We start from the raw sequence: 15,647 nt of genomic DNA on the forward strand, positions 1-15,647 counted from the left end.
AAGGAATGCCAGGCCCAGCTGTGCTGCCAAGACACAGCCCTGGGCAAGAAGGAACAAGCAGTGCAGAAGCAGTGGGGCAAGGACACTTACAGGAGAGCAGAGTTCTTGGTTTCGGTTCCAGGCCAGAGGGGAGAATTGAAGGATGTGAGGCCAGAGACACCATCCCACATACTTCAGAACTAGAGGTGATTACAACAAGTTACTATAAATTTAAAAAGATAAATAAATAAGCAGGCAAAGGAGAAAAAACCCAACCATAAAAAGTTACCATGGAAATAGAGAAGACCGAGGTTCACCTTCAGAAGAGGATAGTGAAGCAAAAAAAGTCTCTGCTACTCCAAAGAGTAATGTCAAATGGTCACCTGCCCAAAAAGAATTCCTGGAAGAACTTTAAAAGGACTTTAAAAACAAGATCAGAGAGATTGAGGAATTTTTTTAAAAAAGAACAATCCAAGAAAAACAAGATTATGAAAAGAAAGTTAACCAACTAGAAAAGGAGATCCGGAATTCTAAGAGAGAAAACAACTCCTTGAAAATTAGAATTGGTTAAGGGAAAGCCAGCAAAGCTATTTGAGGCCAAGAAATAATAAAACAAAATATAAAGAATTAAAAATAGAAAAGAAAGTGCAACATCTCATGAGAAAAGCAACTGATCTGGAGGAGAAATCAGAAAGAGAAAACATAAGAATAATTGGACTACCTGAAAGCTACAAGTGAAAAAAGAATCTTAATACAATAATACAAGAAATAATTAAAGAAAATCATCCTGAAGTGTTAGAACAAGAGGAGAAAGTAGAAATAGACAAAATGTACCAATCACCACCTGAAAGAGATCCTATGAGGAAAGTGTACATAAATATCATATCTAAATTCCAAAACCTCCAGGTCAAGGAGAAAATATTATGATAAACAGGAAGAAACAATTCAAATATGGCAGAGCCACAGTTAGAATCACACAAGATCTAGCAGTGGTGACACTAAAAGACTGAAGGTCTTGGAACACTATATATTGAAAAACAAAAGAACTGGGGTTCCAGCCAAAAATATCATACCCAGCAAAACTAAGCATAATCCTGAATGGAAAAAAAAAAGGATCTTCAATGAACTGCCAGACTTTCAGAATTTTATTGAAAAAATAGCTGAAAATTTGACATACAAGATTCAACAGAAATATAAGGTAAACATCAAAGACTAATTACAAGGGACTCAATAAGGACAGACAGTTTACTTTTTATATGAAGAAATGTTAACTGTATCTAGGAATGTAATTAGTAATTGGGTAGTTCAAAAGAAAGATTAGAGTATAGCTAAGTAGGATGTGATTCTAAAAAGTAAAGCTATTTAGGAAAAGGTAAAAAGAGTATACAAATGAGGTGTGAGAGGAAGAACTGACACAGAGGAATTAGATGGAGGAGGAGGAGGGCTGGTTCTGGAATCCTACTCTCATCAGGAATGGCTTACAGAGGGAATAATACATACATATCTAAATTCTTCTAAATTTAGAAAGAAATAAAAGGCTAAGGGGATAAGGAAGGGATGGGATTTTTAGAGGGAAAACCTAACACATCAGATCTGGGTTAAAGAGAGAACAATATTATACATTTAGAAGGGAATAAAAGTCTTCTACATTTATAAAGAAATAAGAGGGTGAGGGAATGAGATGAGGGTAGGGATAGAAGGGTGTCTAGATTAATGGTAATGGCATAAAGAGGGAACAACATATATATTTGGAAGTCTATAAGAGTCTTCTAAATTCAGTTAGAAACAAAAGGGCAAAGGGAAAGGGGGCAGGGAAGAGGATAAGGGAGGGGTCCTTGGAGTGGGGTAGGTTAAGTAATAGGAGAGCAAGGTAGAAGTAAAGTAGAGGAGTCAGGAGGGATAGGAAATAAGAGATATTCATAAACATAAAATAAAGATCAGAAGTATATATTAGGGAAAAACGCAGGGGTACTAATCATGATCTCAGACAAAGTTAAAGCTAAAATACATTTAATCAAAAGAGGGAAACTACACTATATGTCAGCCATATTAATCAATATTGTTTTAGACTATTTAAAGTAACTAGACAGTATAAGGTTAGAATATTGCTGTGGTGTAAGAAATGATGAGTTGGTAGATTTAGAAAAATATGGAAAGACTTTGACTTATGAGGGGAAATGTTATCCACCTTCAGACAAACAGAGCACATACAAGTATACAGGGTGTCCCTAAAGTCTGGACGCATAGGAAAATTGACAGCAATGTGGAGTTATTGCATTGAGTTCACATGAATCTTGCAAAGCACATCAACCTTTGCATCACAAATGATAGAAATCATATTGAAGATGTTATTTGTTAATATTCCAATTAAATAAAATGTTGAAAATTGCATTCATTTCCTGAAAATATGCATTTTTCCTACGTGCCCAGACTTTAGGAACACCCTGTAGAATGGTCTTACATAGATGCATATGAATGTGTATGTGTATATATGTGTATAATTATAGATATCTGTGTATAAGTATGTTCATATGTGTACGTATGTATATATGTGTGTATATACATATCTACATATGTGTGTGTATATATAAATATGTTTATATAAATGTGTATGTATGTATCTCCATGCTTAATTGTAGCCTTCTTAGGGGAGGTGGGGAGGAAGGGGGAAAAACAGAACAAAGTGAAAAGTGCACAGCAGAGAACAAAATAAAATCTACAAGGAAGTAAAGATGTATAGCTCTAAACACAGTGTGTAGCATTTATTATATAGACTTTCTTGAAATGGAAATTTATTGCTTTATATTTTGAATCCTCTTTTATGTTAGGCTGTGTACATGGTAATGTTTATTTTTTCTTTTCTTATTTTGTATTTAAATTTGTTTCTTTTTTCCTTTCTTATTTTGTATTTAAGTTTAAAATAAAAAAATTTACAAAAAAAAAAGTGAGGATTGTTTTCTTCACTGCCTTTGTATCCCCAGTGCCTAGAACAATGCCTGGCACATAATAGGTGCTTCACAAATACTTGTTGACTGACTAACTTCCTCAGTGGAAAGAGTTCCCTCCACTGCTTAAATTAAAGTCAAGATCAAATATTCATTTAGTCATTGAACATTGATTATGGGTTTGCTGTGTGTCTTCCAGGCACTGTGCTAAGGCCTAGGAATATAAAGAATGGGGAAGACATCCCTAGCCCTTGAGGAACATGCATTCTAATAGGGAGACAACATGAAAATGACACCAGGTCCATACAAAACAGAGACAGAACAGATGGGAGGTCATGTCAATGGGAAAGGCCCCAGCAGCTAGTTGGGGCCCCAGAAAGGCCTCCTGCAGAAAATGAGACTTGAGCTAAGTCTTGAAGGGAGTTGGGGAAGCCAGCAAGTAAAGGGAGGGGCACAGCATCCTGAGCACCTGGGTCAGCCAGTGCTATGCCCAGAAGACAGGACAAGGGAAAGTTATATTCAGGAACTTAAAGGAGTCCTTTTGAGCTGCAGTGTAGAAAGGATGGCAAACAATAAAGTGTAAAGAGACTAGAAAGAAAGAGGAAAAAAAACTAATTAAAACTTCCCATGGGGAGGGTCTTTTGTAATGCAAGCTATCACTCCTTAATTTATCTACAAATTCACATTTTTATAAATAAGACTGTCATGAAGTGAGGCACTTTTGTATTATTACCTGTTTTTGTAAAAGAGCAAAATGATTCCCATAATTGAGGATGTCCCACCCTTGTGTAAACTTCCTGTGTGGGCATGTCTGGCCTTTCTCCTAAGGCCCTGTTAGTTCCTTAGAAAACCCACAGTTCCCATAAATTGGTCTCTACTTTGTTCTTTCTTGGGTACTACATGTCATAGGGGCAGTTGAGAAAAGACCTTGTACCGATGACTGGTTCTAAGGACAGGGATCATTTTGGTTTGTTTCTTCTCTCTTTTAGGTTTATGTCCGAAGCACAGATGTTGACCGGACCCTGATGAGTGCCATGACAAATCTGGCTGCCTTGTTTCCACCAGAGGGCTCGAGTATTTGGAACCCTAAAATCCTCTGGCAGCCGATTCCAGTTCATACAGTACCAACTTCTCAAGATCAGGTCGGTATGACTGGAGAGCTGGAAGTATCTATCAGCTGGGGATTACAGAGAAATCTGAAGGAGCCAGGACAAACGACTCGTTAATTTTAAGTCATTTTAAAAATTCAGAAGAAAACTGACTGAGTGCTTACTGTGTTTGGACCTGTGCTGCATGCTAAAGAAGAAATGAATTTTATTTATGCCATAATCCCTGCCTTCATGCAGTTTACAGTCTAGTGTATGCAGAATAATATCTGATAAGGGCTAGATCAGAGAGTATGCACAAAGTGGTATGTGAGGTTAGAGGAGAGAAAGATCGTGACTTGCAGGGAGAATCAATGAAGGAGTTAGCATCTGAACTGGGCTTCCAAGGCTGAATATCAATTCAGTAGGTGAAGAGGGTAAGAGGACATCCTATGTAGAGGACTGAAGGTTGGAAAGGGTAGATTGCGTGCAGAGCTCAGCAAGCAGTGGATCAGAGAGCATAAAGTGAATGATAGGGAGGTGGTATTGTTCAGTTGTGTTCAACTCTTCAGGACCCCATTTGGGGTTTTCTTGGCAAAGATATTGGAGTGGTTTGCCATTTTATAGATGAAGAAATTGAGGCAAACAGGGTTAAGTGACCTGCCCAGGGTCAAACATCTAGGAAGTGTCTGAGGCCAGATTTGAACTCATGAAGATGAGTCTATGCACTATGGCGCCACTTAGCTGCCACGTGATAGGGAGTAGTACGAGATGAGTAGAGAAAATGTTACCAGGTCTGTCCCAAGAGGAGCTCCTCCTCCCTCTACTTTCTCCTGGACAAAATATGACATTTCTGGAATGGGGTCAGCTCTTGGACATGAGGTGGATTTCCTCTGTTCTTGGTGCCTGTTGCTCCACTCCCACCACCTCGGTCATGAAGTTCATGACTAGTATGTGAACTGCGTCGTTGGGCTTGGCTTTTAAAAAGGGGCCCCATGCACTGTCCAGGGCTGGAGGGCTAGAAAGTGGAAAAGGCTGGACAATGCAGAGAAAGGAGCTGCACACAGACACGGACTCCCCTCTCAGGAATAATTCAGTCTTGAGCAGGGCCGCAGCTGGAGGCAGCAGTAGAATGGAGAAGAGTCCTTGGGCCAGTGGGAGCTGCAGGTACACAGCCCAACAGCAGTGTATTGGCAGCAACAAAATGAAAGGATTTTCTGAACCAGCTGAAGAAGTTCCTGGACCGGGCAGAGGAATTCCTGGACATGGCAAAGACCTAATTCAAACCAAGGGTTAAGAAAGCTGAAACCAAGGAGCAACAAAGCCAAGAGCCATAAGTAAGAAGAGCAAGCCTGGACCTTACTGTGGTACTGTGAGTAATGTATATTGTAAAGAGTACTCCCCAGAATAGGGATGTGACTGTCTAATGGCCCTACTGGGTCTTCCTGTAACTCTGGAGTGACTATATAAGACCCTAGGAAAGGCAGGGCTCAATATGAGGATAGCTGACAACTTTCTAACAACCCCAAGTCCTTGCTCCTTGCAGGGCACCTCATTTAGAATAACACCATAAGTCTGGAGCCCCATATTGATCTTTAGGGAAGGCATGAATTCATCAGAGGGGGAAGGAGAGGTGTCCCTAACGTTTAATGGCTTATGTTTAAGTCTCCGGCATTGTTTTGTGGACTTAACTAAATCCTGACCTGTGTTTAATGTCTTCTTAGCCTGAATGGCTGCACTGGAGTTGAGGTCCCATTTTTTTTATGTGGTCAGTTAGACATTAGACAAATCCCGACAATTCCCAGGAGAAACACTGGGTGAGAGCTAAGGAGATTTTTAGACAGAAATCCCTAAGATTGAACCTAGTCCATAGGAGCTCAGAGTCTTGGTAATGACACATGGGTTATGTAAGTATAGAGAGCTGAATACTGCCAATTATTAAGGTCCCTAAAGGCTGGGCAAAAAGTGTGAACTTTATTTAATGGCCAATAGGGAATCATCGAAAGTCTCTGAGCAGAGGCATCATATCCTCATATCTATGTAGGAATATGATTAATCTGACAGTGGTATAAAGGAAGGAGAGGAGAGGGAGAGAGTCAAGGTGGAAGTCCTATTCAGAAGCTATTGTAACAGTCAAAGTAAGTGGTAATGAGGATCTTTAGGAGATGATAGATGTAAGAAGAGCATATTATCCTAAAAGAAAGTGATAGTTCCACTAGGCTCTCTACCCTAGTCTGACCACACATAGCCAGTTCTAGACACAACCTGTCAAAAGAAGGACCTTCATAATATGGAGACTGTCTAGAGGGAGATTAACCAGAGTAGTAAAAGGGACTATGAGGAAAAGACTGAGGGTCTTTAGCACAGAGAAGACTCAGGGCGGTTGTAATGAAGGGCTGTTATGTGGAAGAGGAATTGCCCTGGAGGGCAGAACTAGGAGCAAAGGGAAGTATTTGCAAAGAGGTCGATTTAGGCTTAATTTAAGAAATGATTTCCTAACAATCAGAACCAGCCCAAAGCAGAATTGACTACTTCAAGAAGTGATGGGTTCCTCCTCATGGATGGTTTTCAAGCCAAAGCTGGATGGCCACCTGTCACAGACACTATAGTGTGGATTCTTGCTCAGGGCCAGGTTTGGTTTCTGAGGTCTCTTCCAACACTGGGCAGCTGTGATTCTGCAGAAGTGATATCAACAAAGCGTGCTAACCAATTTCATATAAGAGGTGAGGAGCAGAAACTAGGAAAATGGAAACTTCAATGAAAAGAAAATGGTCCCATGTGACTTCTGATCTGTGGAAATTCCAAGGTTATGTTTTTGACTCAGTCTCTACATGCAGAGGATGTTTCAATATATTGTAAGGCCAATCTCTAAGTTAAAGATCTTTCCCACCCATTGAATAGGCCTTAGGTGGGGCCAACAAAGGGAGGCCTGATTAGAGGCAGGCCCACACCCTTTCACTAACTAGGTATGAGGCTTCAGGCCCCACACCTTTTTGCTAAGTAGACTCTGAGCCCTCAGGGCCCTGAACCAGGTATAAGAGCTCTGAGGTTGGTGTTTTGCCTTTGGGGGCACAATCATCGGAAGAGTATTGGTGATTTGGCCAGAGAGACTTTGGGTAGCTGTTGGAGCCGCCTCCCGCACCCCTTCACCTCCAACCCCCCCCCCCACCTCACTTTGAAAACCCAGATGTCCCAGATGTTGGTATCTCTCTCTCTGGTAACCATGTAATTCCCTGGTCAGACAGATAGAAGCCTGTCTGTTGATTTCTGTGTGTTTGCTCTGTTTATGTAATGTATGCTTGTAATTTCTCTCTGAAGTTTAGGGTGCTGGCTTTCCTCTTGAACTAAGTGAATAGTATATGTATGTTTAATTAAAGTGAGATTGTTAACCCCTTAAAGTTGCTTTCCTTAGAAAAGCAGATCAAAGAACTTGTGCTAGCAGCCCTTCTGTGTGCTGGTATTATTGGTCTTTCACCCCCCCACAACAGCTGCTAGCAACATTGTTGCTACAGATATAAATTTCCAGATAAAGCTAACCCTAGACAACATAGGAAAGCTGGCAAATTTTGTTGGGGGCCAAATTATGTACTCTTTACTTGGCCTCTTCTTCCTCCCTCCTAGTCTTCTCTTCCATATTTTCCCTTTACTCAGTGTTTACTAACTCCAGCTGCCCAAATCTCCTCTGCTTCAGTCTAGCCTCTTCTGGTGATCCTATGCTTCAGAATCACTTCTCCCTTCTTCCCTAATCTCCCACCAGAATTCCCATAGTTTGAGTTTGAGGTTCTCAGTAGATATTGAGGAAGAAAGTAATTGGGTTCAACTAATTCACACTTGGTTGTGAACAGCTGATATTCCCTTAGCCTTTCTAAGAGTATTTGGAGAGAGGTAAGAGGGGAGGGGACAGAAGTTTCTAACCCAACTGATGGTCTAAATGTTAGAATTTCAGGAACTGTGGGAAGAGATTATGCAGGTGGAGTGTTCTTATTAAATGACACCAGACAGATCAGCCAATGTGGGGGAGAAGCCTGAAGGAGGACAGCTGAGCTCTCCACTAGAACTCCACAGAGACCTCAAAAATGCCCACACCAAGTCCTGATTGGGAAATCCAAGGGAAAAAATCACTGCCAGTCCAGGTCATCATAGGGAGACAGGCAGTGAGGCCTTTGGACACTGGGAACAGGGTCTAGCCAGGAGCACAGTATGGAGAGACTTCCAGTGCTGGTTCTGAATGAGGATGTGTCCACCACTGTGCACCAGGACAAGAAGTCCCAAACCCACAAGGAGGTGCCTTTGTTCAGTGAAGAGAACAGGGGCCAATGGGCAGCTCTGTTGCTCATTACCTCATTCCAGGTCACAGATTCAGATTGAGAAGTTGATCTGACCTAGGGAAGGGGTGAAAAGGAGCAGCTGGGAGCCATTAGCTGTGTATTGGACAAGGACCAAATCCAGAAGCCAGCAGCTCTGACCCTGGGAGTGAAGCAGGGTCTCAGTTCCAGCCTCCATCCCAGTCTGAACAGACTGACCTAGAAGTCTCTCCCAACTGTGAAATTCTATGATTCTCTGATCTCATTGCTAATGTTTTAGAATGCCTGCAATTATGGAACCAGGCAATAGAAGGCAATCGGGACTACAGGTGAACACTTCCATACGGAGAATCCTCAACACAGGCAACCTTCAAAACAGGTGATAACAGAATCGACCAGAGTACAAATGAGCTGTAAACCTGTAAATGATTCTCTTTTGTTGGCCACCAAGCTTTTATGGCAAATCATGGTAGAGAAAGCTTTTGTTATTAAGAGAATAGACATCTTCAGATTTCCTCTGTCTTTATTAAGAAATATCCAGTCCCAAAATCCCCTGAGAGAAGCATTCACGTGTGACTGCAGAGCTGCCACACTGCAGAAAGTAATGTTTCATTCCTCTGAACTCACTGCAGCTCTGGCTTCAGCACATGTACAAGAAACAGACAGAAAACAGCTCGAGGTTGACATAGAGCACATAGATACCATTAGCTGGGAAGCATCTAACAATTACTCTCCACACAGTGCTTTTCATCTATCACCATGGCTTAGTCATTCCACCATAATTAGCCAGGGAAGGATGAAGAGAAGAAGACCAACTGGTTGACCTCTTTTAAGGTTCCTGATCACAGGCTCCTAGATCTAGAGCAGGAAGGGGGACCTTACAGGTCATCTGGACCACCCCCTGCATTTTGCAGATGAGGAGAATGAGGTCTAGTTGATGCTGAGTGACTTGCCCAAAGCCACATGAGGGTGAATGTTGGAGGCAGGATTTGAACCCAGATGAGTGTATTGTTCAGTCATTTTTTAGTCACATCCAACTCTTTGCGACCCCATTTGGGGTTTTCTTGGCACAGATACAAGAGTGGCATGCCATTTCCTTCTACAGCTCATTTTACAGATGAGGAATTGAGGCAAACAGGGTTAAGTGACTAACCCAGGGTCTGAGTAAGTATCTAAGGCTGGGTTTGAATTCAAGAAAATGAGTCTTCCTGACTCCAGGCCTGGCACTGTATGTACTATGATGCCACCTAGCTGCCCTATACCAGTGGTTAAAATGCTACCTATGTGAATTTCTGACCTATGTGAAATATGGGAGTGGGAGAGACTGGCTATACATAGAATCTGTGTTGGAAATGAGAGAAAAGGGGATAAAATTATTTAGGTCACATTTCAGTTAAAGAAATAGGAAGTGAAAAAGTATTTCATCACAGGCCTTTCATCTCTTCCTGAGAAGAATGAGATATTGTCCGGCCTTATTCTCTCCCCATCTCTCTGTTTAAGACTCTCACATACATTGATCCTTTTAAAAAAAAAAATCTAATTTCAAAGGTTCAATTCAATTAAATGTTAGGGTTTTTTCTTCATGTCAGTTTCCCTACCTGAAGTTTGAAATGTGACTATACCTTTTCTTTTCTAGTATTTCTATGTAACTTTATAGATTAGAAATGGAATTTGTCCCGATATTTCTGTCTAATGGATTTCTTTTGGTTCCTCTTCTTTCAGTTGCTGTACCTTCCTAATAATATAAAATGCCCTCGACTTGAAAAGCTTCAGGAAGAAACTTTGATGTCAAAGGAATATCAAAACTTGGTGTCTCCATATAAGGTTAAAAAAAAAAAGAATTTGGTTTTACTATTCTATATGTTGTATATAATGGGCTCAGGCTGGGGATAGGATAGGGCCCTCCTCAACCCCACCCCTTGGGTTTGACTATGAATATTTGGGACTTAAAACAACTGATGAGGTCAGAGTCACAATTTCCATCACTATTTGTCCAGCTAGCTTGATACCATGCCACAACCACAGACTATACCCCCCAAATCTAATCTGCCCTCTTAAAAAATGGACCTACTTAGAGCCAGTGAGTTGTTGTTGTTTCAGTTGTGTCCAACTCTTCATGACCCTATTTGGGGTTTTCTTCGCAAAGATACTGGAGTGGTTTGCAAAGGAGGCAATTCCCTTAAAGTGCTTTGAAAACTTTAAGGTGATCTCTAAATGTCCATCTCATGTTATTATTAAGGTATGCACATGATTCCATGTAAACATATCTAGAAAATACAATCCAAGATATAAGCCTTACTGAGACCATGGGTGGGTGTATGTACCTTTGTACATAAAGCAAAACTCATTATTATCTTTCCATTTTATGAATCCTATATCCTGTGATCAGGTTGTGGGGAGAGTTCCACAAGCCAACTACTTGGATAAAGATTCTATATTCCAGTCACAGGATTATGCGATCACACTTATTCCAGCTTCTCTCCAAGTTATATTTGGAAACCTTACAAGATACAAAATACACATTCATGTTTTCCTCCTATTCCCACCATGCTACTTTTCCAGGTTTAGCTCAAGACTGTTTGTCATGAGCTGAGGCTCCCACCACCGAACTACCCCCTTCCCAAGCTCTCACAGTGGCTGCCCTTCTGCCTACATTCACTGTCCTCAGAATCCATAGTTGATTCTGCTCTCCCCTGAGACGAGGAGAGCCACAACTCTGTTCCCCTCCCTCAGTGTTAGAATGCTAATTTTCCATAAGAAAAGTTGTACCCTTGGATAGTGAATCCAAACTACTTCCTTGTCCTTTGGGCAGTCTGGAGTCTAGAATGATTTTCTCACTTGGGACTAAGGATAATTTAGGGTATGTCCTCCCATGTTATACAAATCACCTAGTCCCTATAGCACCGCATCAAACCTGACAGTAACATAGGCCAAGGAGGGAGAGCCAGCCTTCCCCCAGATGCATGTTTGCATTTATACTTTAAGAATCCCAGAACAGCTGAAGAAACTGTGCCATCATCCGTGCAGGTAATTCTCCCTCCTCTGTGACAGTAGAGAACTCCTAGCTGGTTGTCTGCAGTGCCTCATAGTACAGTGGAAAGATCATGCAATTGGGGATCAAATGAAGTTGGTTCAAACGCTGGCTTAGTTACTTTGGAGGCAGTGTTGCTTAGGAGATAGACCATTTGACCTAGAGTCAGAAGACCTGGTTTGATTCCAGTCTCTCATTCGTAATAACTGAGTGACTCTGGGCAAGTCACTTAACCTCCTCAGGCCTCAGTTTCCTCATCTATAAAGTGCAGATAATAATAGCACCCACCTTGCAGGGTAGTTGTGAGGATCAGATGAGATTGTATGTATCTATAAAGACCTTCACAAACCTCAAAGCACTATATAAATATCAGTATTTTACTAACTAGCTGTGCAACCTTAGACAAGTTACAACCTCTCTGGGTCTCGGTTTGATCTACAAAATGAGGCAGCCAGACTAGAAGATATCTAAGATCCCTTATCCTCCTAAAGCCCACAGTTCCATGACATCAAGATGAAATGACTTGACCCAAGACCAGATCACTAATAAATATCTGATGCAGGATCTGAACCCAGGTCTTCCTGACTCCAAGACCACCATTCTGTCCACTACAGCAGGCTGCCCCTATACCTGCCAGGTTACAAAAATGAATCTTGTCTGCACAATTCTGTAGGCTCATCTTATTAAAGTCATCATAGTCAATATCACCCAATGTGCTTTCCTGACAAATAACTAATTCACCGTCATTTTTCTTTGTGTCGATTTGTATGTTTTTCAGGATTTTATAAATACTTTACCAAAGCTTTCAGGACTCCAAAGCAAGGACCTTAGCGGAATCTGGACTAAAATCTATGATCCTTTATTTTGTGAGGTACAACAACAACAAAAAAAAGACTAACCTCCTACAATCTGATGCTTTGAAATATGCATATTTAGACTTGTATAACATAGCCTCTATTCTTTTCCTTTCTACATGCATTGCTCTTACTTCCTTTAACAGTAGAACATAAGTTAGGACTCCTATTATTATTGAAAATCCTCCCATCTTCCTTTTTCTCTCTTGTTATTAATATTCTTACCCTCTAGAAGATGGCAGGCAAAATTGCTTTTTGTCCATCTTCTGCCATTCGGTGATTTTTCACTTACTCGAGAATACTGGGCTTTGGTATGTGTTTTAATTAAAAAAGAAATGCCTTTCTACTTTCTACAAATGACTTGAATTTTATAGATAGAAGGAAGCAAGAAAATGTAGGCCACATGTATCAGCATTGACTTATCAGCGAGAGCTTCTCCAAACATTTTCCTATGAAGGTCAAATACTCGTTGTTACTGATTTTTTGAGATGATGTTCTCTTCAGTTGGTGAGGTATTTCTGTCAGCCTTCTTGTGTATCATTTCTGAGTCACTGTGTTCTACCTCCCAGCCAGGAGAGGGGGATAATATGATGAGTGCCTGTTTTCCACCAAGTTCATTCAATGAATGAGACAATCAGGGAGCATTTATTGATTTACTCCTCCTATTTGTCTGGCCACATGCTAAGTACTAGAGATGTAAAGATAAAAATAAAAGGTCCTACCCTCAAGGAGCTTCCAATCTATTGGGAGAAATAACCTACACACATATAAATGTATATAAAATATATTCAAGGTAATTTTGGTGAAAGGTCACTGGCCTCTAGAGGGAAAGGCTTCTACATATGTGTAGTAGATTTGAAGCTTTAAAGGAAACTGGTGATTCTACAGAACTAAGGTAAGGCCCTAGGGCAAGGGTGGGGAACGTCTAGGTCCTCAAATTCGGGCCAAAAGGGAGGTTCCCCACCCCTACCCTAGGGAGTACAGTCTGAGGAGAGGTATGTTGGGTAAGCTGTAGTTGGAGGACTGCCTACATTCCTTATAATTGGAAAACATCTTTGAGATGTCTTGTGGGTAAATGTTGCCTTCCACTATTCATTTTTGCTTCTCATTTGAAATTATCACAAGCATAGAATATCGCTAGTCAGGATGGGGTTATAAGAATGGTCCCTGCGTTTGATGTCAGAGGGTCTGGGTTCAGATTCCAGCACTGCTGCCTCTCTGGGCCTCAGTCTTCTCATCTGTAAAATGAGGTTGTCCTAGATGATCTAATTCCAGTGCCTTCCCTCTGTTAATTATTTCTAACTTATCTCACATATAGCTTGCTTTGTGTATATTGTTTGCATATTGTCTCCTCAATGGGAGGGACTGCCTTTTGCCTCTTTGTATATCCCCAGTGCTTAGCATATAGTGTCTAGCACTTCATAAATGTTTCCTGATTGATTGACTGACTGAAGTCCCTCCCAGATCTAGATCCTGCGATCTGGGAGTATAGAGCCGTGCCCTAGTGACAAATGACAGTTTGTCTTCCTTGGATAGAGTTGCTTGGCTCAGATGTGTGTCATGTTTCTATTTCTCCTTATCGTTACCATCTCCTTCACCAAATATATCCGACCACTTACTTCTGTAAAAGATTCTTCCATGGAAAAGTTTAAGACTCTCATTTTCTGCTCATTTCCTTATACTCCCTTGGCCCCCCACTGAGATCTTCTTGTTAATTTCCATTTTCCTGGGGCCATTCAGCCACATGGGGACTTAGCCTGGCTCTCTTTCCCCGGTCTCTTTTGCACTGCTTTTCTGGTCTTTGCTTTTCACTGGGCCTTGATCTCCACTTTTAGCAATTCAATTGTGCTTTTGCTTCTTGGGGAATTGGAGGTCTTCTCTTACTAGAGGGTAATCCTAGCATGGGATCTCTACCTGCTTTACTTTGGAAGTTGAAGCTTTTTCCCTTGGCAGCCAGTCAGCCTCATTTTAAGAAAACTTTAAAAGACATATTGCCAAAGGCTTCAGAGCATCATCCCTTTACTTTCTCACCTTTCAGGCCACAAAGGTGTTTTGCATTGTTTTTAAGTCATTTAATTCATTTTCTTCTGTTGGAATTTCTCTGCCAATGCATTTGCCTTTCCTCTTAACTGAAGAGGGAGGTTCCTAAACCTCCTCCAGGTTGGGTCGATTCTTATCCTAATATTCCCGACTTCATTGTATTGTAAATTCCCATTTGCCACTGAGAATTTTAAGTCAAAAGCCCTGGCCACACACAAAGGAGGAGAGAAGTCAACCTCAGTGTGGGTCTCCTTGGGTGATTTTTACAGCTGCTTATCAGAATGTGAGCTGTTCCTAGAAGGAGCTCACTTCTTATATTTTGTACACCAAGACCAGTGAGGTCTGAACACAGTAGCATTTCTGAGATGATTAGGGAAAATAGATTGACAACAAATAAGCAGGCCAGTCAGAAGGGAAAAAAAAAAGAACTATTCATTTTCTGTTTTCTCCTTTATTGCAGAGAATTCACAATTTTACTCTACCCCCCTGGGCCACCACAGACACAATAGCAAAGTTGGAGGAGCTGTCCAAGTTATCTCTCTTGTCAACCTTTGCAGTATATAAGCAGAAAGAAAAAACTCGACTTCTGGGAGGTATGCTGCTAAAACACAGACAGACACACTTGTGTGTGTACATATACAAGGGCAGATAGGTGGCGCAGGGGATAGAGCACTGGGTCTAGAGTAGGCCTGCACACAGTCCACTTCAGCCTGCCAAAGGATTTCAGGCAGCCCATGAAAAATGTAGAGGATGTAAAAGAAAGTAAAGATATAATGAGTGCTTTGTCCTCACCCTGCTTAAACTGCCTTCTGCTAGTCATTACTATGCCCATCCTGTAATTTGGTGGGTGGGTTGCCACCAAGCACTCGCTCCTGTTGGTCACATGACCTGCAGCAACCAACCTTCATCTATCTGTCTGTAGTCTGAGAGAAGCGATTTCATGAAAAATAAAAATCTTAAGTAATAAGTGTAATTAATTGATATTAATTGAAATTTCCCTTTTTTTCAACTATGGTTTATTTGCAAAACAGTGTAATCATTAATTTTACCTTTACTTAGAAAGTGAGCCGCTAAAAACCTATCTGCGGCCCAAAGTTTAGCCCATTTTAATTTTGGCCTTTGGCTGCCAAGTTGCGCAGGTCTCATTTAGAGTAAGGAGGACCTGACCTCAACTCTATCCTTAGACACTTACTAGCTGTGTGACTCTGGGCAAGTCATTTCACCCTGTTTGCCTCAGTTTCCTCATCTGTAAAATGAGCTGGAGAAGGAAATGGAAAACCAGTATCTTTGCCCAGAAAACTCCAAATTGGGTCACAAAGAGTCAGACACTGAAAAAAGTGACTCAACAACATACGTATACATGTGTATCCACATGTATGTCAGATTACATAGGGCTTTAATTGACATAG

At 41.1% G+C, this 15,647-nt stretch overlaps 1 protein-coding gene across 2 annotated transcripts in view; it reads left to right on the forward strand.

Moving 5' to 3' along the window:
* The window catches only part of ACP3 (acid phosphatase 3), a 53,437-nt gene that overhangs the window by 21,023 nt on the left and 16,767 nt on the right, over positions 1-15,647 (forward strand). For both annotated transcript variants that reach the window (XM_036761081.1, XM_036761082.1), the window contains exons 4-7: positions 3,914-4,066; positions 10,036-10,137; positions 12,123-12,215; positions 14,699-14,831. In XM_036761081.1, coding sequence (XP_036616976.1) covers positions 3,914-4,066; positions 10,036-10,137; positions 12,123-12,215; positions 14,699-14,831 — 481 coding nt within the window. The remainder of the gene's footprint in view (positions 1-3,913; positions 4,067-10,035; positions 10,138-12,122; positions 12,216-14,698; positions 14,832-15,647) is intronic.

This window comes from Trichosurus vulpecula, chromosome 5 (assembly GCF_011100635.1).
Source record: "Trichosurus vulpecula isolate mTriVul1 chromosome 5, mTriVul1.pri, whole genome shotgun sequence".
NCBI lineage: Eukaryota > Metazoa > Chordata > Mammalia > Diprotodontia > Phalangeridae > Trichosurus > Trichosurus vulpecula.